Source organism: Capra hircus, chromosome 7 (genome assembly GCF_001704415.2).
Source record: "Capra hircus breed San Clemente chromosome 7, ASM170441v1, whole genome shotgun sequence".
Classification (NCBI taxonomy): domain Eukaryota; kingdom Metazoa; phylum Chordata; class Mammalia; order Artiodactyla; family Bovidae; genus Capra; species Capra hircus.
The window spans coordinates 29,108,420-29,132,899 of NC_030814.1; the positions used below are offsets into that span (position 1 = coordinate 29,108,420).

Below are 24,480 nucleotides of genomic sequence, written 5' to 3' on the forward strand. Positions count from 1 at the left end.
GAGGAGTGGATTGGCGGTAGAAATGTGGAATTCTAAATCTAGGCTGTTTGAAATGTTTTTGAAGAACTAATATATAATGCCTTTGGATTTTTAAAAGAGGCAATTTAAAAGTTAAAGGTAATAAAGAGTTACAGTATGGGTTCTTTTTTGTCAATGATTTTGAACAGTCTTTACCTAAGTATATTTTAAAACAATTGTACTCTTTTGAGTGGCCCTTTTTTGTCCTCCTCCCCATGTATAGTTAAGCTTTATTAATCCAAACATCTTTCAAATTTATAATAATTTAATTTTATACTATTGCTTTTAAAGAACTTGGAGCAAACTGTTAAACTTTTCCTAAAACAACATTTATACTGTTAACTAATAGCACAACATTTTCAAACAACAGAACATTTCTTCAATTTCATTATGTAGTCATTACAGTAGAATTGGCAATGCTATTTTTGGCGATTAATTGGAATGATGTCTATTAAAACAAATGTTAAATTTTTAAATTTAGTCTATTTAAAATTATCAAAACTTTATTTTATTGGTAGATTGTATCTAAGAAAATAAAAAGTAAACTATTAACTTCTTCAGTGGTGTTGACTAGTCATTTGAATATGCAAAAGACTTGCCTTTAATAAAGAGCTTCTCCAGAATTTACAATTAATTATTTCAGAGGCAGTTTTCATGATTCTGGACTAAATACACAATGGCTTATACTGTTTATATATTTATAGGACTGAGTATTTGAAACATGGTATAATATCACTATGGCCAAAAATGCAGGAAGGGGTAATAGTGTCTAAAATGATGAAAGGAAAGGTAAAATTACAAAAATCTGCAAGGTTGCAAAGAATAAATACCTATGGGAAAACACCTGAAACAGAAATTACACTGGAATTGGTTCAACTGTCAGAATAGGTCGGTGGTGTTGAAGCATCTGTAACCTGGAAGTCTTTATCCTTCTCATAGATAAAATGTTTAATCTGAAAAATTCAGTGTTCATTCAACACTGCTATGAAACCAAGACAGCCAGAAGTACAGAGACTGTTAGTGAGTGGCACCAAGAATAAGTTATTGATTTATTGACATTATAGAATTAGAATTTCTCACCATTCCTGAAACTCTGTTAACAGGTATATTGGCTCACAAGTGAATATTATTGTTGACTTTCTATTTGTTGTTATTAAGCATCCTCATCATTAGTGTTATTTTCTGTCAAAGTGAAGATCTTTTATAAAGCAAAGAATGTGTCCCAAAATTTGTGACTAGTTAAGTCTCAATGGAATACATTTGACATGTTGACAAATATGAGAATATAATATTAACCCACAAAATGTATATTTTTCCTGATATTATGGGTTTAAAGAATCTAGTGATCATACCCTTTTGATGCATAAAACCATCATCTCGTCATCCTGGGATTGATCAAAATGTTTTTAAAAAGTAAAGATTTGACTTACCAAAAGACAAACAACTAGTGACTAAAGAGTTAAATGTGGGTAAAGAGTCATTTTGGAAAGACAACTTGACTTTGATAAAGATTTTTATAGGATTAGTGATAATAGCAGATAGACTTGTCAATTGTTCTAATATTTCAAAATAAACAAGAAGAAAAATAAACTTTTGAAGAAAATGATTTCCAGTGATAAAACATGGTATTACCAATGAAATTTAGAATCAGAGTATTAAACTAGAATCACTTGAAGAACTTCAAGCTCACAATTGAAAATAATGTTGTTTAATCATACATTTTCACCCCTCCTAATTTACTTCTTTATAACTTTTGATAGTGCTGGCCACTTCTTGAAACTCCCCTTATGCACTCCGGAATAAATGGTCCCAGTCCACTTGCTCATTTTTTAGCTATTCAGTTTTTTCCTTTCTTATCTCGTTGGTATTTTAAGAAAATTATCTTTGTTTTTGACCTTTTTTCTTCTCAATTCTTGAAATCTAGTCCATTCTTATGACTTTGTCACTGATGATTCCTAAAACTGTCCAATAAAAAATTTCTTTTATTCCTTTGGGAAGTATTTATTACTCTGAATTAACAGGCACAGATAGCTTCCAGTCTCTGAACTTACAGATTATTGGGGATACAGAGCAGATGGATGACAAACCATGAGCATATTAAAGTGACGCATGAGGATCTATAAAAGTACATAAGAAGCCCTTACTTCCCCTGCATGCTAAGATATTCAGGGAGGCACGGAGGAGTCATATGAAAGTGGTAGATAATGGTATTAAAGATAATTAAGATAACGAAAGCCAGGCATCTCACTGTTGGAGATGCCTGACTGGTACATATAAAAGGAGGAGGAAGGCTAAATATAATCCTCAGTACTGAGTACATGAGTTGAAAAAAAAAACTTAAAGAGGTTTGGAATAACAAAGTTAGAATGTCATTGTGTCAGTGGCAAGAAATTAGCCTGGAAAGGTAAACAGGAAATAGATCATTTAATCAGAAATCAATAAATAGACATTGAGTGTGCTTGTGAACAAAAAAAAATCAAAGGATTACAAAATTACTGCATCCCAATATAACAGTTAAGGAAATAGTTCTGATCTGGATATAGAAATTCTTTAATAGCACATTTTCTTTGAAATATTTAAAGTTTTAAACAAATTAAAATATTTTTGGTTTTAAGTTAAATTAGTGGACATTCATAGAAATTCTTGCCAGGATCATGTCAGGTTTAATCCTTGTCAGGATTATGTGTATATATGTATAAATACATTTTTCATAGGGTCAGTATATTTAAATCATTTATAGCTTGGTCCAGGTCTAAATGCTACTCAGATGACTATTTGAAACTTACAATTCAGCATGTAACCAGTATTACACCTCTTCATAAAATAAACCACATTTGTTAATCTCCACCTTTTTTCAGTTCTAGTTCTCTTTCCACTCAGCAAATTGTTTGAATTGGAGTATTATTTTTCTAAATAGTTTCTTAGGGAAAATATGACTATTCAAAATAATATCAGTTGGCCCCTTGACATTTTTAGTTCTGCTTCTATTATAATCCCCAGTGAGTAAAATAATCTGTAGAAATAATTTACATTTAAGAAGAGAAATTAGTTATTTTTGTATCCTTAATAAATTGATTTGGGGGAAGGGCATTAAACTTCTCAGGGATAAATAGGACAATTTTTGGCTAGATTTATGTTTCCAACAATAGCTCTTTTGTTTGCCACAAAATTGGGCAAAGTGGAATCATTTTAAAACTAAGAAATTATACAGAGTGTACAGACCTATAAAGTTCACAAAATGTAAAATAGAAGTCTTATGAGGACACTTCTGATGGAGGTGCTAGGTACTCATTGATGTGAACTGTGCTCGAGGTTGCCATTTTTCTGCCAAGACCTGGCCCCAACGCCTCAAGCCAAACAGCCAGCAGAATGGGAACACAGCCCCACCCATCAGCAGACAGGTTGCCTAAAGTCATCCGGAGCCAACAGCCACCTCTAATGACCTCTAAACATAGTCCTTGAGACAGCCCTGCCCACCAGAGGAGTAGGACCCAGTTCCACCCACCACTGGGCAGGCAACCATCCTTCCTTCCAGGAAGCCTGCACAGCCTTTAACCGCCTATCCACCAGAGGGCAGACAACCAAAAGCAAGAGGCACTATAATCCTGCGGCCAGGGGGACCACAAACACACAAGTTAGACCAAATGAGATGGCAAAGAGATATGTTCCAGATGAAGGACCAAGGTAAAACCCCAGAAGAACAACTAAGGGAAGTGAAGATAGGCTATCAACCCAAAAGAGAATTCAGAGAAATGATGGTAAAGGCAATCCAGGATCTCAGAAAAAGAATGGGGCACAAATCGAGAAGATACAAGAAATTTTTAGCAAAGAACTAAAAAAATTTAAAGAACAGAGATAAACAGTAGAAAAAATGAAATGAAAAATACACTAGAAGGAATGAGTCACAGTATAAATGAGGCTGAAGAACATTCACATGAGCTAGAAGACAGAATGGTGGAAATAACTGCTGCAGAACAAAGAATGAGAGGAAATGAGGGCAGTCTGAGAGACAGACCTCTGGGACAACAGAAAAATACACCAACACATTCATATTTTAGGGGTCTCAGAGGAGAATAGAAAGAGAAGGGGCCTGAGAAAATATTTGAAGATACAGTAGCTGAGAACTTCCCTAACATGAAAAGGGAAACAGTCACCAAAGTCCAGGATGTGTAGAGAATCCCATACAGGGTAAATCCAAGGAGAAACACAGTGAAACACAAACTGAAAAAAATTGCAAAGAAAAAACATTAAAAGTAACAAGGGAAAAGCAACCCATAACATACAGGGGAACTCCCATTAAGGTTATCAGCTGATTTTTCAATAGAAACTCTGCAGGTCATAAGGGAATGGCATGATATATTTAGAGTAATGAAAGGGAGAAATCAACCAAGACTACTCTATCCAGCAAGAGTCTCACTTAGATTAGATGGAAAAAGCAAAAACTTTACAGACAAGCAAAAGTTAAGAGCACTACCAAATCAGCTTTAGAACAAATGCTAAAAGAACTTTCTCTAGGTAGAAAAGGCCACAACTAGATACAAGAAAATTACAAATGGGAAAGTTCACTGGTAAAAGCAGACATACAGTAAAGGTGGGAAATCATCCACACAAAGAAGATACCAAATCCAGCCATCATAAGAAGAAAGTAAAAATGCAGGATATTGGAAATGCATTTGAAATTAAGAGACTAGCAACTTAAAACAGTCTTGTGTATACATGAACTGCTATATCAAATCCTCATGGTAACCACAAATCAAAAATCTACAATAGATATACCCACAAAAAAAAAAAAGGAATCTAAACACAACACTAAAGACAATCACGCAACTACCAGAGAAAAGAACGAAAGACAAAGAGAAGGGGAAAAAGACCTACAAAAACAATCCCAAACCAATTGGCAGAATGACCATAAGGACCTATATATCAGTATTACTTTAACTGTAAATGGATTAAATGCTCCACCCAAAAGACATAGACTAACTAAATGGTGACAAAAATAAGACCCATATATATGCTGTCTACAAGAGACCCGCTTTAGATCGAGGGACACATAAAGACTGAAAGTGAGGAGATGGAAAAAGATTTCTCATGCAAATGGAAATTTTTTTTAAAAAGCTGGAATAGTAATGCTCGTATGAGACAAAATAGACTTTAAAATAAAAACTGTTATAAGAAGGATACTGCAAATGATCAAGGGATCAATCCAAGAAGATAATAACAATTGTAAACATATATGCACCCAACATAGTAGCACTTCAATATATATAAGGCAAATACAGTTATAGAAAGAGCAACTGACAGTAACACAGTAAAAGTGGGGGACTTTCACATCCAACGTACATCAATAGACAGATCATCCAAACAGAAAATCATTAAGGAAACACAGGTCTTAAACAACATATTAGACCAGATGAACTTAAATTGATATTTATAGAGCATGCCATCCAAAAGCAGCAGAATACACATTCTTCTTAAATGCACATAGAATATTCTCAGGATAGATCACATACTGGACCATGAAGCAAGCCTCGATAAGTTTAAGAAAACTAAAATTATATCGATCATCTTTCCTGACCACAATGAAATAAGAGTACAAATCTACAAACAAAAATTGTAAAAAAAAAAAAAACCCACACACACGGAAGCTGAACAGTGTGCTACTAAACAATCAGTAGATGACTGAAACAATCAAAGAGGAAATCAAAAAAATTCCCTCGAGGCAAATGAAAATACAACAATCCAAAACCTATGGGACACAGCAAAAGCAGTTCTAAGAGAAAATTATAGCAATGCAGTCTTACTACAAGAAACAAGAAAAATTTCAAATAAACGACCTAACCTTATACCTAAAGCAACTAGAAAAAGGACAAACAAAACCCAAAGTTAGAGAAAAGAAACCATAAACTCAGAACAGAAAAGAATGAGATAGAGACAAAGAAATAGTACAAAATATCGATGAAACTAAAAGCTGCTTCTGTGAGAAGATAAAATTGATTAAGCTTTAGCCAGACTCATCAAGAAAAAAAGGGAGAGGGCTCACATCAATAAAAGGAGAAATGAAAAATTTACAATGAATACAGAAATATGAAGGATCATAAGAGACAAACAACATTATGCCAATAAACTGGGCAACCTAGAAGAAGCAGACAAATTCTTAGGTACAATCTTGCAAAACCAAATTAGGAAGAAATAGAAAATATGAATAGAACAGTCACAAGCACTGATATCGAAACTTTGGTTTAAGAACCCAAAGCCAACAAAGAACCCCAGACCAGATAGCTTCACAGGTGAATCCTATCAAACATTTAGAGAAGAGTTAACACCTATCCTTTTGAAACTGTTTCAAAAAATTACAGAGATCTGAACACTCCCAAGCTCATTCTTTGAAGCCACCCTCAAACATGGTACCAAGACGATACAAAGATACTACAAAGTGACAAGCCAATGTCATTGATAAACATAGACACAAAATCCTAAGCTAAACGCTAGCACATCAAATCCAACAATACATTAAAAGGATCATACACCAAAATCGAGTGGGATTTATCCCAGGGATACAAGGTTTTTTCCAATATCTGCAAATCAATCAGTGAGATAACCACATTAACAAATTGAATAAAAGCCATATGATAATCTCAGTAGATGCAGAAAAAGCATCTGACAAAATCTATTAGCAGTTTATAATTAAAAAAAAAAAAAAACCTCTTCAGAAAGTCAGCATAGAGGGAACATACCTAAACAGGGTAAAGCCATATATGAAAAACACACACACAGCATCATACTTAACAGTGAAAAACTGAAAGCATTTCATCTCAAGATCAGGAACAATACAAGGATGTCCACTGTCACTACTTTTATTCAACATAGGTTTGGAAGTCCTAGCCATGCAGTCAGAGAAGAAAATAAAAAGAATCCAAATTGGAAAAGAAGTAAAACTGCCACTGTAGAGGAAATGATACTGTACATAGAAAATCCTGGCGATACTATCAGAAAACTACTAGAGCTCAATGAATTTGGTAAAGTTGCAGACTACAAAATTAATACACAGAAATATCGCATTTCTATACACTAACAAGAAAAGATCAGAAAAAGAAGTTTAGGAAGTAGTGCCATTTACCATCACATCAAAAAGAATAAAACACCTAGAAACAAGCCTATCTAAGGAAGCAAACTGTATTCTAAAAACTTAAGACGCTAATGAAAGAAATGGAAGATGACACAAACAGATGGAAAAATATACCAATGTTCTTGGATTGAAAGAATAATGTCAAAATGACTATACTGCCCAAGGAAATCTTCAGATTCAATGTAGTCCCTATCAAATTATCAATGGCAGTTTTTATAGATCTAGAACAAAAAATCTTAAAATTTGACTGGAAATATGGAAAAATGAAAGACCCTAAATAGCCAAAGCAATTTTGAAAAAGAAAATGGAGCTGAAGGAAGGAATCAGGCTCCTTGACTTCAGACTGTACTATAAAGCTACAGTACAGTGCCATAAACAGAAATACATTTGGATCATGGAGAAAGCAAAGGAGTTCCAGAAAAACATCTGCTTCTGCTCAATTGACTGTACTAAAGCCATTGGCTATGCTAAAGCCATTGACTGTGTGGATCACAACAAACTATGGAAAATTCTTAAAGAGATGGAAATACCAGACAACCTTATCTGTCTCCTGAGAAACCTGTGTGCAAGTCAAGAAACAAAGTTAGGACCAAACATGGATCAACTGACTGGTTCCAAACTAGGAAAAAGAGAACAACCAACCTGTATATTGTCACCCTGCTTATTTTACTTATATACAGAGTACATCATGTGAAATGTTGGCTGGATGACTCACAAGCTGGAATCAAGATTGCCAGGAAAAATATCAGCAACCTCAGAAATGCAGATAATAACTCTCTAATGGTAGAAAGTGATGAGGAACTAAAGAGTCTCTTGGTGAGGGTGAAAGAGGATAGTGAAAAAGCTGGCTTAAAATTCAACATTCAAAAAACTAAGATCATGCCATCTGGTCTCATCACTTCATGGCAAAAAGAAGAGGGGCAGAATGGAAGCAGTAACAGATTTTATTTTATTGGGCTTCAAAATCACTGCTGATGGTGACTGCAACCATGAAATTAAAAGACGCTTGCTCCTTGGAAAGAAAGCTATGACAAACCTAGATAGCATATTAAAAAGCAGACACAACACTTCGACGACAAATGTCCAAATAGTCAAAGCTATGGTTTTCCATTAGTCATGTATGGATGTGAGAGTTGGACCATAAAGAAAGTGAAGTGAAAGTCACTCAGTCGTGTCCAACTGTTTGTGATCCCTTGGGACTATACAGTTCATGGAATTCTCCAGGCCAGAATACTGGAGTGGGTACCCATTCCCTTCTCTAGGGGAGCTTCCCAACCCATGCATCAAGCCTAGGTCTCCACACTGCAGGCAGATTCTTTACCAGCCGAGCCACCAGGGAAGCCCAGGAATACTGGAGTGGGGTAGCCTATCCTTTCTCCAGCAGATCTTCCTGACCCAGGAATCGAACTGGGGATCCCTGCATTACAGGCAGATTCTTTACTACCTGAGCTATCAAGAATTGGTGCTTTAAAATTGTGGTGCTAAAGAAGACTCATGAGTCCCTTGGACTGCAAGGCAGTAAAACCAGTCAATATTAAAGGAAATTAACCCTAAATAGTCACTGGAAGGACTGATGCTAAAGCTCCAATATTTTGGCCACTTGATGCAAAGAGCTGACTCATTGGAAAAGACCCTGATGCTCAGAAAGATTGAAGACGAAAGGAGAAGGGGGCAGCAGAGAATGAAATGGTTAGATAGTATCATCAACTCAATGGACATGAATTTGAGCAAACTCTGGGAGACAGTGGAGGACAGGGAAGCCTGGAGTGTTGCAGTCCTTTGGATCACAAGAGTCAGACACAACTTAGCAACTGAACAACAACAAATAGATCAATGGATGGAGAAGAGCATCTTCAGTAAGAGGTTCTGGGAAAATTGAACAGCTACATATAAAAGAATGAAATTAGAGCATTCTCTAACACCATGCACAAAAATAAATTCAAAAAGGATTAAAGACCTAAATGTAAAACCAGATACTATATAAAACTCTTAGAGGAAAACAAAGTCAGAACATTTTTACATAAATCACAGCAATATCTCTTTGGCTCCACCCCCTAGAGTAATGAAAATAAAAACAAAAATAAATGGGATCTAGTTAAACCTAAAAGTTATTGTACAGCAAAGGAAACCATAGACAAAACAGAAAGACAATTTACAGAATGAGGAAAAATATTTGCAAATGATGCAACCAACAAGGGATATCTCCAGATGTCTACAAACAGCTCATGCAGCTTAAGATAAAGAAACAATAAAAATTAGATCTAAATAGACGTTTCTCCAAAGAAAACATACAGATGGCCACAAAGCACATGAACATATGCTCCACATTACCATTTATTAGAGAAATGTAAATCAAAAATAGGTATCACCTCACATCTGTCAGAATGACCATCATCAAAGTCTACAAACAATAAATGCTGGAATGGGTGTGGAGAGAAGGGGACCCGCCTACATTGTTGATGGGAATATAAATTCATACAGTCACTATGGAGAACAGTATGCATGTTCCTTAAATGTCTAAAATAGAGCTACCATGTGATATAGCAATCCCGCTCAGGGACATGTAACTGGAGAAAACTATAATTTGAAAAGATCGTGCACCCAGTGTTCATTGCAGTACTACTTAAGAGTAGCTAACTCCTTGGAAGGAAGGTTATGACCAACCTAGTTAGCATATTCAAAAGCAGAGACATTACTTTGCCGACAAAGGTCTGTCTAGTCAAGGCTGTGGTTTTTCCAGTGGTTATGTATGGTTGTGAGAGTTGGACTGTGAAGAAAGCTGAGTGCCGAAGAATTGATGCTTTTGAACTGTGGTGTTGGAGAAGACTCTTGAGAGTCCCTTGGACTGCAAGGAGATCCAACCAGTCCATTCTGAAGATCAGCCCTGGGATTTCTTTGGAAGGAATGATGCCGAAGCTGAAATTCCAGTACTTTGGCCACCTCATGCGAAGAGTTGACTCATTGGAAAAGACTCTGATGCTGGGAAGGATTGGGGGCAGGAGAAGAAGGGGACGACAGAGGATGAGATGACTGGATGACATCACTGACTTGATGGACGTGAGTCTGAGTGAACTCCGGGAGTTGGTGATAGACAGGGAGGCCTGGCGTGCTGTGATCCATGAGGTCGCAAAGAGTTGGACACGACCGTGCGACTGAACTGAACTGAACTCAAGACATGGAAGCAACCTTAATGTCCACTGAGAGAGGAGTGGATAAAGAAGATGTGGTCCATATATACAATGGAATATTACTCAGCCATGAAAATAATGCCATTTGCAGCAACATGGGTGGACCTAGAGATTATCATACTAAGTGAAGTAAAAGAAAGACAATTACCATTTTATATCACTTATGTGAAATCTAAAAACAGTGATACAAATGAATTTATTTACAAAGAGAAACAGACTCCCAGACTTCAAATGTATGGTGCCCAAAAGGGAAAGGTGTGGGGGAGAGAGAAATTAGGAGGTTGGAATTAATATATACAGACTAGTATACACAGACAGATAATCAACAAGGACCTACTGTATAGCACAGGGAACTCTACTCAATACTCTGTAATAACCTATAATAGAAAAGAATTTGAAAAGGAAGATACAGTGTATGTTCAATATAAATCAATCACTATACTGTACACCCAAAACTAACACATTATTGTAAATCAAATATAATCCAATATAAAAAAATACAACTTGAAAAAAATCTTGTGAAATACTCAAATGCATTCTATAATTGTTAAAAGTTCTTATTTTATAAATAGTTACAATACTTACTGCTTTTTATTTTACTAAATATGCTAGGCACTTGGAGGTGTCCCAGGAAGTCAGCCATTACTTCCCAGTGGAATGGACCCAACTCGACAACAAGGTGACTACTTTAAAGTAAAAGATAAATTGATGTACGGAATCTCAAAGGAAACCCTGTATTTATTAGGGAAGGTATTATTTGTATAGATCTTTCATAATTATATCAATTGCATTTTTAATTGGTAACATGGCCAAGTCCTTATATTTTTTGCTAACTTAATTATTTGTGATAGCACAGTGATAACACAAGGAACAGAATAATTAAATATCCAAAATGTGTTTTAACGCTTAACTCCTAAAACTTTTTATATAACTTCTAGCAAGTGAGAATCAAAGTGACTATATCACTTGTAATTTTCTCTGCCTTTTTCAGATAGAGAGGTTTGTCCACCAAAAAGATAAGCAGGAGGAAAGATGATGCTAAGCAGCAAGTGACTTACTTGATAGTTTAACAAACCCAGTAATTGGGTCCTTCCATTGACCTGTTTAGGTACCACAAACATGTATGGCTCTGTTCACTGTTCTAAAAGAAGGGGAGCAAATGTTATGACAGATGTATTATAATTCAACACAGAAGAGGAAGATTTCACTTTCAAGACAGTAATGGAGAGTGGGGGCAGGGGCAGCCCTGTGGTAAGAGGTAGAAGACTGGCTGTGGAAGCCAAGTAGAGGTGATGTCAATAATTCAGTCCCTTAGTAAATAGGATGTAACACGAGGCAGAAAGGAGGCTATAGCTTCTGATTTAGCACCCATGCTCATTACATTGCTAATATTGTCACACTTTTTTCTCTTTTAAGGTCATCCAAATATGGGTGGTCCAATGCAGAGAATGACTCCTCCAAGAGGAATGGTGCCCTTAGGACCACAGGTAAATAATAAGTGCAGGAAGCCAGAGGCTGAGTTTTTTGCCTTCATCTTACACAAACTATATTATTTGCTGGTTTCTATTATGTATGTGTGTGTATATATATGTATATATATATATGACTTAATATGGCATAGTTTTTAAGCTCTTGAGGATATGTTGTCTATGACATGTCCAAATAGATGTAACATCAAGCCATATTTCAACAGATGCTACCCCATTTGCCCTTGGTACATTCTAGAAAATACATTGTGTAGAAATACATTATAGTAATTATTACTAAAAAAGATAACTGTTACCCTTTTGTATATTGAGGAAATATGAAAAATTTTAGTAATTACTATAAAGGATAACTAAGATAATTTAAAACCTAATTGAATTAAATAGAACAAGTGGCATAAAATATATTTCTGTAAGTCTTTTAAAGAATGCCACTGACCATTATTTAGTACCATATTTCCAGTATGAAAACAATAGAAAACCATTTAGAAATAAATATTTAAATGGGTCTTGCTGAAAAAGTATAATACAATAGTATACACTAGATGTTATTAGCCTACTTCTCTATCACAGTTTCCCAGGAGGATACACCAAGATTGAACCTGTTCAGCTGTTGATGGCTTTTTTTTAGTATGCTACTCCAGGCTGTCACTTATTTTAGCTAAAACCTCTCTTTGTCTCTCTTGGGAAAACTGCCTGAGGTAGAAATTAATTTTGCAATGTTATATTTCAAAGAAACGAATCCAGAATTCAGAATTGTAGATTTCTCCCTCATAGGTCAGAGGTCAGTGTATCATACCACTGGTTAAAAGGATTATTTACTTTTCTTATTCTCTCCAAGAACAGTCTATATAAGTGATGGTTTTAGGAATTTGTTTCATGTATCTACTTTAAAAATGTTATGTATTTTGTTGTGTGCCCAGAAAAGATTTTTAAGGCTCTAACCACATTTACCCAGGTAAATGTGGCTTATATCTAAGAGTTCCTAATCAACATGTAGTAATACACAGTTGACCCTTGAAAATGTCGGAGTTAGGGGCACCAAACCACTGCACAGTTGAAAACCTATGTATAATTTTTGACTCCCTAAAACTTAACAGCCTACTGTTAACCTGAGATCTTACTGATAACATAAACAATTAACACATATTGTATAAATATATTATATGTATGATATACTGTGTCCTTACAATAAAGTAATATAGAGAAAAGGGAATGTTATTAAGGAAATTATAAGAAAATAAAATTACAGTACAGCACTATATTTATCAATACCATAAGTTTACATCATCTAGTTTATAAGATGAATTATCTGTCAGTATCTATGTCAATATTGTTTTAAAATATGTAGATACCTGCTTACAAGATTTGTCTAATATATATATATAGTCTTAAATGATATGAAACACTGTAGATATTACATATATTTAAAACACTAGATGTCAAAAATGAAAAGAAAAGGTGAATATATTCCTATTTATTTACAGGTATAACAGTTCATGCATTGATAATGAAGAAGCAGCACTATGATAGTTTCATGGTAACCTAGTGTAATAATCAACACTTGCTTCATCATAGCCTAGCCTATACACTAATGAATGAATCATTATAACATTTTCATGGCATCTAGTATTATAGGCATATTCAGAATGCAGTATTTAAATATTGTTAATTTTTTTTTAACTGCTTACATGTGATGATAGGCTGATAACTTGGTTTCTCTAATTAAGGGGAAGAGAGAGAGAAGCATATACTACAGAGTAATGTAGGTCTTCGAAAGCAAAATTTTAAAACAGTAAGAAAACTATGACATTCATTTTATATTAAATATCACTCTCCTTATGCCTGAGTCTAGACTTATGTCTACATATAGTTTATGCATTCATGACATACCTTTTTCTTAATTTTCTTGTTCTTTCTAGACTATGCATTTCATCTGCAAGTTTTTACGAACTGTTGCAAATCCACAAAAATGTTCCAATAATATATTTACTGAAAGAAATCCACTTGTAAATGGACTGGCACAGTTCAATCCCATGTTGTTCAAGGATCAACTACATAAATTGTATTGGAACATGAAGCACAAATTTTTCAGAGATACCTATTATGTAAATATTTGTGAGATCATCAAAATAAAAAAAAATATTTAGGCTCATTTCTTTCCTATATATTTTCTTAAGATCTTATAAAACTCTAATCTAGATATTTAAATTATTTTTTACTATTTCTGCTCATGTTAGGGATGGTGATTTATGGGACCAACCATCATTAATCTGTTAATGGCAATTAGAATTTATAAGATCTGTAGAATAGTTCACTGGCTGAATATACTTTTCAGTTCAGTTGCTAAGTTGTGTCTGACTCTTTGCGACCCCATGAACCACAGCATGCCAGGCCTCCCTGTCCATCACCAACTCCCGGAGCCTACCCAAACTCGTGTCCATCGAGTCGGTGATGCCATCCAACCATCTCATCCTCTGTCGTCCCCTTCTTCTCCTGCCCTCAATCTTTCCCAGCATCAGGGTCTTTTCAAATGAGTCAGCTCTTCACATGAGATGGCCAAAGTATTGGAGTTTCAGCTTCAACATCAGTCCTTCCAATGAACACCCAGGACTGGTCTCCTTTAGGATGGACTGGTTGGATCTCCTTACAGTCCAAGGGACTCTCAAGAGTCTTCTCCATCACCACAGTTCAAAAGCATCAATTCTTTGGTGCTCAGCTTTCTTCACAGTCCAACTCTCACATCCATACATGACCACTGGAAAAACCATAGCTTTGACTAGACAGATCTTTGTTGGCAAAGTAATGTCTCTGCTTTTTAATATACTGTCTAGGTTGGTCATAACTTTTCTTCCAGGGAGTAAGTGTCTTTTAATTTCATGGCTGCAGTCACCATCTGCAGTGATTTTGGAGCCCAGAAAAATAAAGTCAGCCACTGTTTCCACTGTGTCCCCATCTATTTCCCATGAAGTGACTGGACCGGATGCATAGTCTTTAATAAACTACGCCAACCAGTTTTAAAGCTATATACAACTTGAAGAATTTTTTTTTCTCAAAAGATTTTCATAATAGATACATTTTGAATATATGTCAAAAGTTGATGTCTGTAATTTAGTTATTCTTCATTCAGGTCACTTACTTTTTGGCTAGCTGCTCTTTGAGTTTTTGTCATTCCAGACCAATATTTTCAACACTTTTAGAGTCTGATTTGAGTAAGTTTTTCACTATTTGAAAGATATACTGATGTTTACCTAAGCTATTGAACATAGGAATACTTAGATCTCATTTGAAAATGCAGAGGTAAAAAAGCATTTATTTTTTAAAATGTTGAGCCAAAAATTTATGTCTTTTGTGTTATGAGTAAATTACAACAGAAAGTAAGAAAACATTTCTGGGGAATAATCTCTTACTGAAGAGTTTTACTCAGTTTATCATATAAGCATGAATTCTTTCTTTGCATTTTCAAACCCAAAGAGAGTAGTTTATTTCTTCCATTTGGATTAATATCCCTGCTATCTATTTCTTTATAATTTGGGGGAAGTAAAGTGTTCTGGTATGAATTTACCTTAGAATCCAGAAATGCTTGCAACAGCTTATGTAACACTGTATTTAAGTATAAAAGGTTAAATGAAATTGTTTATACATACCATGTACTTAAATGAAAACAGGAATCATATTCATATGAGTGATACAGTAGGTTAAACGTGAAGAAAAATCACTTGAATTGAGGGATTCTTATGAGATATTTACTTATAACACCTGGTATATGTAATATATGGATTATAAACTGTGAGATCTGTAATAAAAAGTTAGCTGTGTTTCTTAAAAGAGAAAAAAAAGACTCTCATGACATATTTAATAATACAGATACTACCCAAGAACAGGATGCTTCTGCTTTTTTATAGCTGAATTATAGAAGCATCTCTGGAATATTGTTTCTAGTTTTATGCACAAACAAAATACATATCTCCTTTGTATCACGGATATTATTTCCAGGTTTTTCAGCTTAATACCAATGTGGTGAAGAGGGACAATAGTTATCTATTGAAATAATTGAATTCCTAAAAGAAATATTATATAATCTGATTCTTAATGCAGCTGGAGGCAAAATGCACACCTAGAATATAGTAAATATATGATTAAAACCTACTGCATGGAGGAAGAAATAAAACTTTGCTCCAAATCCTGGTATATTTCTACCACCCCTTAATTTATTTTAAATCAAAGTTCAGTGGTAATACATGATTTTTGGACTGATACCAGTATCATTTCAATAGAAAAGCAGAATTACTTATTCAGTCAAGAAAAATGTCTTCCCTAATATCAGACTTGAAGTCATTTTTCTGTGTGGCTCTTATAATAATGCATTGTTAGCTTGTCTGTGTTCTTAGGCTCAGCAGATACATATGATTAACAGAAAACTTCAAGACTCTCCAACTAGTTCTAGTTCCTTTAGAAATCTGGAGGAAAAGTGAGTTATATGCAAATAGGAACGTATCATGACTTCCAAGTCAAATACTTATGGTGAAGAAATGATAAGATGTTAAGAGGAAGCAAACTAATTCTGTATTTTCGCATCTAAGATAGGAAGTGGAATTTAGTTCAGTATAGTAACTTTCTAGAAATTTAACTGCCCAATCACAGAAACACTCTTTGTAAACTTTCCAGGCAGAGTCTGAACAGTCCTTTGTCAGGACCATTGCATTGGGAGAGAGATTAAACCAGATGGAATTGTATAGCTGCCATCAGCTTCAAAATTCAGTGATTCCAAATGAGCTCTTCCCATTCTGCCTTTGTTACACATTAGAAAGCCTGTTATTCTTTCTTATCTTCTTGTTTTCTGTTTGCTTCAGATTATTTGCAAAATAATTTCTTATGGATAATTTCTTATGGATATCCTGTAACACTTATGAACTGTGATACATGAGCATTGGACCTACACAGATAAGTAGAACAGATTCTACCTTCAGGTACTTATTGTTTAGCATGAGATGCAGATACATAAAGAAAAACTATTAAACAGTAGGAAAAAAGTCAAAAAAATAAATACGCATTCTCTGGCAGGGAGTCACTACGTTAAAAGCATGTAATTTTGTTAGGATTGAGGGCCCAAGGGAAACTGAGAAGACTCATTTGAGTTGGTCTCTTATCAACAGTGTAAGAGTTAGCAACTACAGTTTTTGAGCACCAGGTATCTTTCCTTTAATGCATCAAGCACTGTAATAGATGTTTTGTATGATTTCATTTTTCCTCCAATAAGCTTGTAAGAGAGATGATATTATCACTTTGTAGATAGGAAAGTTAAGGTTGAATGGATCATTGGGCGAATCTGACCAGTTAACACACATATAGAAAGGGGAGCAGAGGAAATGGGGTAGGGGAAACAGATTTCCAAACCACTATCTATGTCCAGAGCTATGAGCAAAGTAAATGTATCCCTTGATAAAATAAAACACAGACCTTTCAGGATCAAAAATGGGGGCAGTTTGTTTTATCAAGAATTTCTGTTATAGTCTATCATGTAAATTTTGTTCCCAGACTCGAATTTTCTTCTCAGAGACTCCCTGCTAATACTGCTGCTGCCATCCCTGTGTATGATCCAGAGGTTAAGAGAAATAGCTCTCTGCTATGGATAGATACCGTTCTCCTATTCCATAGCACCTCATTTGAGACATTTAAATATGATTTCTTAATAATGAGAACAACATGTAACTAGGTAGGTTTATTTACAAACTGGCTTACTCCCTGGAGTTAACAGACCTCCTCTCATTGAATATTTCCTTGTCATCTTAGCATCTACTACACAGAAGGCCATAGCAGATGAGTTATCATGAGTGTAAAAATCCACTGCATGTTTCTAAACCACAAGAAATTCAGAAATCTGGAGGGTAGAGGTGGGGGTAAGGGAAGAAAGTAAATATGATAGGAAATGAGGGCAGCTAAGCCTGGTCTGTGAATAACATCATGGGGCCATGCTGAAGGATAGACTTCATTTGATAGACAGTGTGGGTCATCGTGGCTTTTAAGCGGCATACAGAGGACTGAGTTTAAGAAGCACAGTTCTGGAGGCAGTATGGAGGATAGACTGGGAGGGGGAGAGGCTTAGTCAGAGAGACCAACTAAGAGAGTACAGTAGTGTCAGTAAATGACAAAGATGAGTGATACAAAGGGAGCAGTATTTCAAGAGCTATTTCACAGGTAGAATCAATAGACCTTGGTAACTCGGATACGGAAATTGAAATAAAAGGGAGAATCATCAAGGAGCTCCCAGAGGTTCTTAGCCTAGACTACTGTATAGAAGGTGATGCCACAGAACTGACTGAGGAAGGCAAAATAAAGAACGCAGCTGCGAGAAGATAAAATGGAGGTGACTTTTAGGTATGTTGAGTGTGAAATGGTATCCAGATAGAAACAACCAATATGAAGTCCAACATGTGAGTTGTCTAAGAGCTTAGGGGAGACATCATGACAAAGTAGATTTGAGATTCCTAACATAGGAATAATTGTTGAACTAGTGGTAGTGGATAAGTTTACCCATAAATGCGTATTTCTTTATAAGGATGCTGTGGCTAGAACTTGGAGAAAAAAAAAATGTTTAAAGAGTTGGCCGAATAAAAGTAATCAGCAAAGGAAGCTAAAGAATGGTCAGAAAAGTTGAGGAACAGTAATGTCAGAAAGCCAAGCGTGAAGTATACTAGTTGATAGTTCAAAATATATTAATATGATCAGATTAAAATTAATCTTTTGGCCCTTATGGAAATTAATCTGATATATACATTAAATGTTTTTATTTTTTGAATGCACATAACATTCAAATATTGACAGAAGTCTGTCGAGTCATAACTCACACGTGCATATTTTAAGTATACTTTAGTGTTCGTATATTTTTGTGGATTTGTATACTAGTACATTTCTTTCTGGAATATATTATTTTGCAGACAGAAGTTTGCATTCAATTTGCTTATATTAGATTCACCTGTTTGTTTTTAGACTACATAATTGTTCTGATTCTGACAATTTCAAACATGTTGACTTAGTCTTTTCTTTAAAAACAGAGTTTGGGGTTTATGAAATGTCTTGCTTGAAAAAGTTCACTGTTGTACAGATATCAAGAAATTAAGATAATTGAATATTACAATTGTAACTATACCTTAATCATTTAACATGCTCTAATGATCATACATATTCACGTAGTTTTTAAAAGACACAAACCAATGTAACTGCTAAATAGAAGCAAAAGTACAAGAGTGGACCCTTCAGAGAATCAATTGCACAGGCCTTATCCAACCAGGAGTTATGTAGGGAAATCATTAACCTGCTCTCCTTTCTTTCCCCCCTCCTCTTTGGTTTTGTTTTTTTGTTTTGTGGTAGTCTGACCCTTGGTTATCATTACAGAACTATGGAGGTGCAATGAGACCCCCACTGAATGCTTTAGGTGGCCCTGGAATGCCTGGAATGAACATGTAAGCAAAATGCTATATTGTCCTGTAAAGTGTTCTATTATCTGTCTTCTAAAGTCACACCAATTTGTAACACAATTTAAGCTAAATTTCTTTGTAATGTAAAATGAAACGACAGTATAAATGAACTAAACGTGAACTGTAGTGTTTGCTTCGTTTTCACAACATATTCTCTGTTTTTCTGCCTTCCTTTGCAACCTTTAAGTTTTTTTCCATTTCAAAGCCAACTTCTAGCCTGATTTTCATGTTCTATTTATCATAAAAATGAATCTCTTGTAAATAAGCTCATAGTATTCATGCAGTCCATACAAAAATATGAAGAGATGACACTAGGACCATGACTTAACTCTCCAGAAGTAGACAATTGAATAGTGTTCCTTGTAACAGATATAGCATGATTCCTATGAGTTTTAAACTTTTAGAAATATATATACCTATATATGTCCTTCCTAAAGATATATGTATATTTGCTTTGTTGGGACCACTGTTAACCCAGGAAGAAGTTTCTAGTAGTTTCTTCTTTATTAAAGAACTTTCCATAGTATAATTTCTTTTGAAAATTCAAGATATACTTAGATAGGGAGTAAACTAATAGACTTTTTTTGTTTTTGTTTTTTACTATAAAGGCCTTTCAAAACCAAAGAGAGCAGTTGCTTCTGTCAGTCAATAGAATCCAATTTGTTAAGGAGTTTTAATTTCTTTTTCATTATCTTACTTGCCCTCAAAGTTCCATATACACCCAGAACTTTAAAATGGCCTTCATTAATTCATTAGAAGATCAGTTCAATGATGTAGCCTAAATAAAATTTATCAGAAATAATGAAAGAGCTCTGTATATGGCTTGGGTAGTCTCATCTATTTCCATATTCCCCATTAGTCCATGTTTTGGTTCCTTATCTATCAAACTAAATGACTCTGCCATCATTTAATGGCATTGAAAATATACTGAGGTAAGCTTTGTTTGACGTCCATAGGGATTTGTTTAAGTTTCTGGAACCATTTTCATGGAAAGCAGTTTTGCCTAAAATAGAAAATAGGTTAATAGGTGGATACCAACCAGGCTCAAAACTGACAGAACAAGGGGGGAAAAAGTAGGTCAAATTTTCCTATCCCATCTTTTTACTTTTAAAGTAAAAATGGATAGACATGAAGTCTTTTCTTAAATTCTTCAAAGGTTTAGCCTTATTAATGATTGCTATGAAAAGGAGTGATATTTTGTGCTTATATCAAAAGTTGAAACTCTCAATAATAGGATTTAGATATATATAAAATTTACCTACCTAAGATTCTGACTTTAAAATGAAATAGCTTTTAAAGGATAATTTGAATTCTATGTATATATGTTAAGGAGTATACATTTTGAATGCTGTGATCAACCCAGAATTCTCATTAAATATTAAGGATGTATCTAATATCATTTGGTATATTACCCATCATGATAATTAGTGATGTGGTCGACTTTAGATCAACTTGGTTTGGCTAGTATAAGAAAAGTCATTTTCATGTGACCACTAGAAATCCGATAACTGCTTAAAATTGTCTAATTTCTTTCTCACATACATTTAAACAGATACTCATGGGTATATTTAATTCCATAGACTATGAAGACTAAAAGTATGGCTGAAAATTTCAAATGATTATTTCTCTTAGTGTTTGGGTTTCTCATGTTAATATATCTAGATATTTTAACATATTTTTTAATTACATATTATGTTACTGTTTGTATAATTTCTGGCTTTTAAAGAAATTTTAGCTTTATAGATTCACACTCCATTAATTACTATTGACTGTTACTTGGGGTCATATAATTTTAAGTTTTCTATAAATTAGGATTCCTTTAAGGACAATGACATCATAAATATTTCCCTCTAACAGAGAAAGTTCTGAAATATGGACGATCCAACCAGACAGACTCATTGTTTTATTGATTTTGGCCCCAATAAAGCAAAAGTGAGTTTAAAGAGACATAAATAAACCATATTATTGTCTCCACTGTACTCAATAAATTTTATTGAAATTCACTCCATAATTTATCATTAAAAAATTAAATCTTACTGTGTAATGGCAAGTATTTCTAACTGAAATTGTGACTTTCTTTATGTCATTTTTTTTACTTGTTGGATAAATTAAAAATTAAAGGAAAGAGCGTTAGAATTAGTGTTACTTAGGCTAGGGCTTCTCTGCTGGCTCAGTGGTAAAGAAGCCTCCTGCCAGTGCAGAAGATGCAGGTTCAGTCCCTGGGTCAAGAAGATCCCCTGGAGAAGGAAATAACAACCCACTCCAGTATTCTTCCCTGGGAAATCCCAAGGACAGAGCAGTCAGGCGGGCTACGGTCTGGGGGGTGGCAAAAGAGCTGGGCATGACTTAGCAACTGAACAACAGGCACCACCTTGGGCTACATTTTTTAATAGTCTAGATATTTGTGTTGGGATCAGGAGGGATCTACCAGAGGATCATATCTGGATGAGGTTTCTTTAGTTTGTCACTTTTCAATATTTGATACCAAAATATAATGATAGTAAAAAATACCCAGCCCTGGTCATGAAAGTAAATAAATACCATATTCTAACTGAAGCTTCTCTCTTACTGAAACCAAACCATTTGGAACAAAATTTTGATTATTTTGTTGTTAAAAAAACATATTGGTCATCTCCAAAGAAAATGGTTATTTTGGTACGATTTTTATATTTCCATGCTCTAAACTCAGGGTAAATATGTAGTGTCATCTAAAATTAAAATAAGAGCCTATTTTTAGTGTTTCTATAACTAGTAGTATATATTTAGAATTAAAATTCAATATCAATTTCAGTAACAAAGTAGAATTTACAAACTGTAACCGCAATGTAAATGTTTTCAAATGTATCATAGATTTTTAAAAGAAAACTGTATTTTTAAATAAAGTACACTTTTACAATTTAAAAAGAATGTAAGATTCAGCATTTTAAAACATTTCTAATTCAACTTTGTGTCCCTTGGAATTTTATAGGAAATAAAAGGACAAATAATTTCAAAGGATCTAGACCCTTTAGGTTCTAGATCATACCCTATAGAATTATAAGGTTTACATAATTATTATCTTGAAATAAAATGACTGAATTATAGAAGAAAAGATATTTTTTCTCTTTGGTAGTCATGGTTGCCTTCATTTCATCATATCCATACACCCTACCAAAAATTACAGACTTTTTTTTGAGAGCTTAAAAAGATGAGTTTATTTGGGAATAGCAGAGGAATTGTAATTTGGGACAAGCAAATTGTAGCAAGCTGCAACTATGTCCATCAGGTTTGAGGTCTAGGTAGTATTTATGAGTAGCAAATGTAAAGAGAGGAGAGTTCCTTAGAATCAGTTAAAATAAAACACAAAGGAAGACCAGCCTTGAAAACTTCCTAAGTAAACAACATTCTTTCAAGCTTCATTTTTCTCTTTTTAAATGAGATTAACTGATTCTACTTCAAACTATACTTATGTAGAAATTTACATTCAAAATAATGCCTACATTATAGTTTGTAAATTACTCTGTTGATAATACTGATGGCCCTCAAAAGTAGAGAAAACTTACTGCACTTAAGAAGTTGTTCTAATAGAATTACTCACTACTATAACCCTCATTTTATTTAATAGTATTTGCAAAACTTAAAATATTTTCTAACACAGTGGTCATGATAGGGGAAATTTAGCTTATCCAAATGAATTAATACTTAACCCATTACAGTAAAATGCAGTTTATTATGAAATACATGGTGAGCTGAGACATTAGTATTTGTCAAACAGTTGAAATACTTAAAAGGTATTTTATGGTTCTTAGAATAAATTTAGCTTAATCATTTAATTTTTATTTAAGTGTTTAATTATTTTAATATTTAGTTTAATATATTAACATTAAGCAAATTTTAAGTAAAAATTATTTTATATTTAATATATCTTATTCACACAGGCCTTGTTTAAACATAATACTTCAGAATTATGAGATTATCTGCATATCATTGCAAACAACGTTTGGCCATGATTTGGATATATATAATATATTGTTATGTTGTTGTATGATAAATATTTCCTAATTTCTCCACTGTGTTTTATTTAACATCAAGCAAGTCAAATATTTCACTTGATCAACATATATCCTATGCTTAACCTCAGTTTCTGCCCAAGACATTGAATCCTCTATGTAAAATCACCTTTCTAAAGTGCTCCAGTAACTAATTGTAAAGTCATCATCATTATCTTAGAGAGGAATTATTTCCAGAAACAATACATGTGTCCCTCACCTTCTGGCTGTGCATAATATTTTGACTAATATTTTTACTCTGGCATCTTATTTCCCCCTCTATTCCTCAAACAGAATTGGGTAAAATTGTACTTGGGCACCCTAATGGAGCCTAAGGACACAATTTCTCATGCCCTTCCCTGCTGTTTGCATTCCTTGGGAATCCCAAAATACTACTCAAAACAGTTCTAAATATTCCAACCAAACATGGGTAATACAGCTAACTTGGACAACTTCTAACATTTAGAATTTTAGGTTTAAGGTCCCTAGAGTAAGAATCAGGGGACTTTATTTTTTTTTTTAATTAAAAAGCTCAGTGTTTTCACTGATATTAGAGGGAAAGGGAATTTTGAGTGACCCTAATTACAGAGGATGTGCTAACAGTAGTCTCCTTTTCATCAGGCAGTATTTATTCAGGTGCAGTTAATACTAAAAGCATATGGACAGGAGAACTTTTTAACTTAACTAGGCATTAATTTTGTCTTAAAATCATTGTGTCTTTTAAGCTATAGAATAGGGAGCATGCTTCTCCACCCTAACATGAAGCAAGGTATTGACATACATTGGCATAGATTACCTCCTGTTTTTTTCCCCCCAAGATTTACTCTGACCACTGTCTTGAACTACAATTATGAAAACAAGAAATGTGATCCTCTTGTTTAATAATAACTAAATTGTCAGCACTGAAAGATAGATTGACATATAGATGTATAAAGTAATGTGATACTCTACGCAAATTTTTTGAAGAGGAGGGAACTTTTATATACATTTATTTGTAGCTTAATACAAGCAATAATTTTATATATAATAGTATTTTACAATTTCATTTTGAATGATACACAGAGGGCTTATATTGATGTCACAATTATAGTTTGTATTTATCTCATAATTAGTGATTTTTACTCCAAAAGCAGAATCTTACAATGATTCAATATATTT

The 24,480-nt window shown here is 34.1% G+C and overlaps 1 protein-coding gene across 4 annotated transcripts in view; it reads left to right on the forward strand.

Annotated features, from left to right (window-relative positions):
- SSBP2 (single stranded DNA binding protein 2) overlaps positions 1-24,480 on the forward strand; it is a 308,955-nt gene that overhangs the window by 239,592 nt on the left and 44,883 nt on the right. For 2 of the 4 annotated variants that reach the window (XM_018050056.1, XM_018050058.1), the window contains 3 exons: positions 10,945-11,011; positions 11,749-11,819; positions 19,212-19,279. In XM_018050056.1, the coding sequence (XP_017905545.1) occupies positions 10,945-11,011; positions 11,749-11,819; positions 19,212-19,279 (206 nt within the window). Of the gene's footprint in view, positions 1-10,944; positions 11,012-11,748; positions 11,820-19,187; positions 19,280-24,480 lie in introns of all 4 variants that reach the window. The other 2 variants (XM_018050057.1, XM_018050055.1) reach the window with 1 other exon arrangement.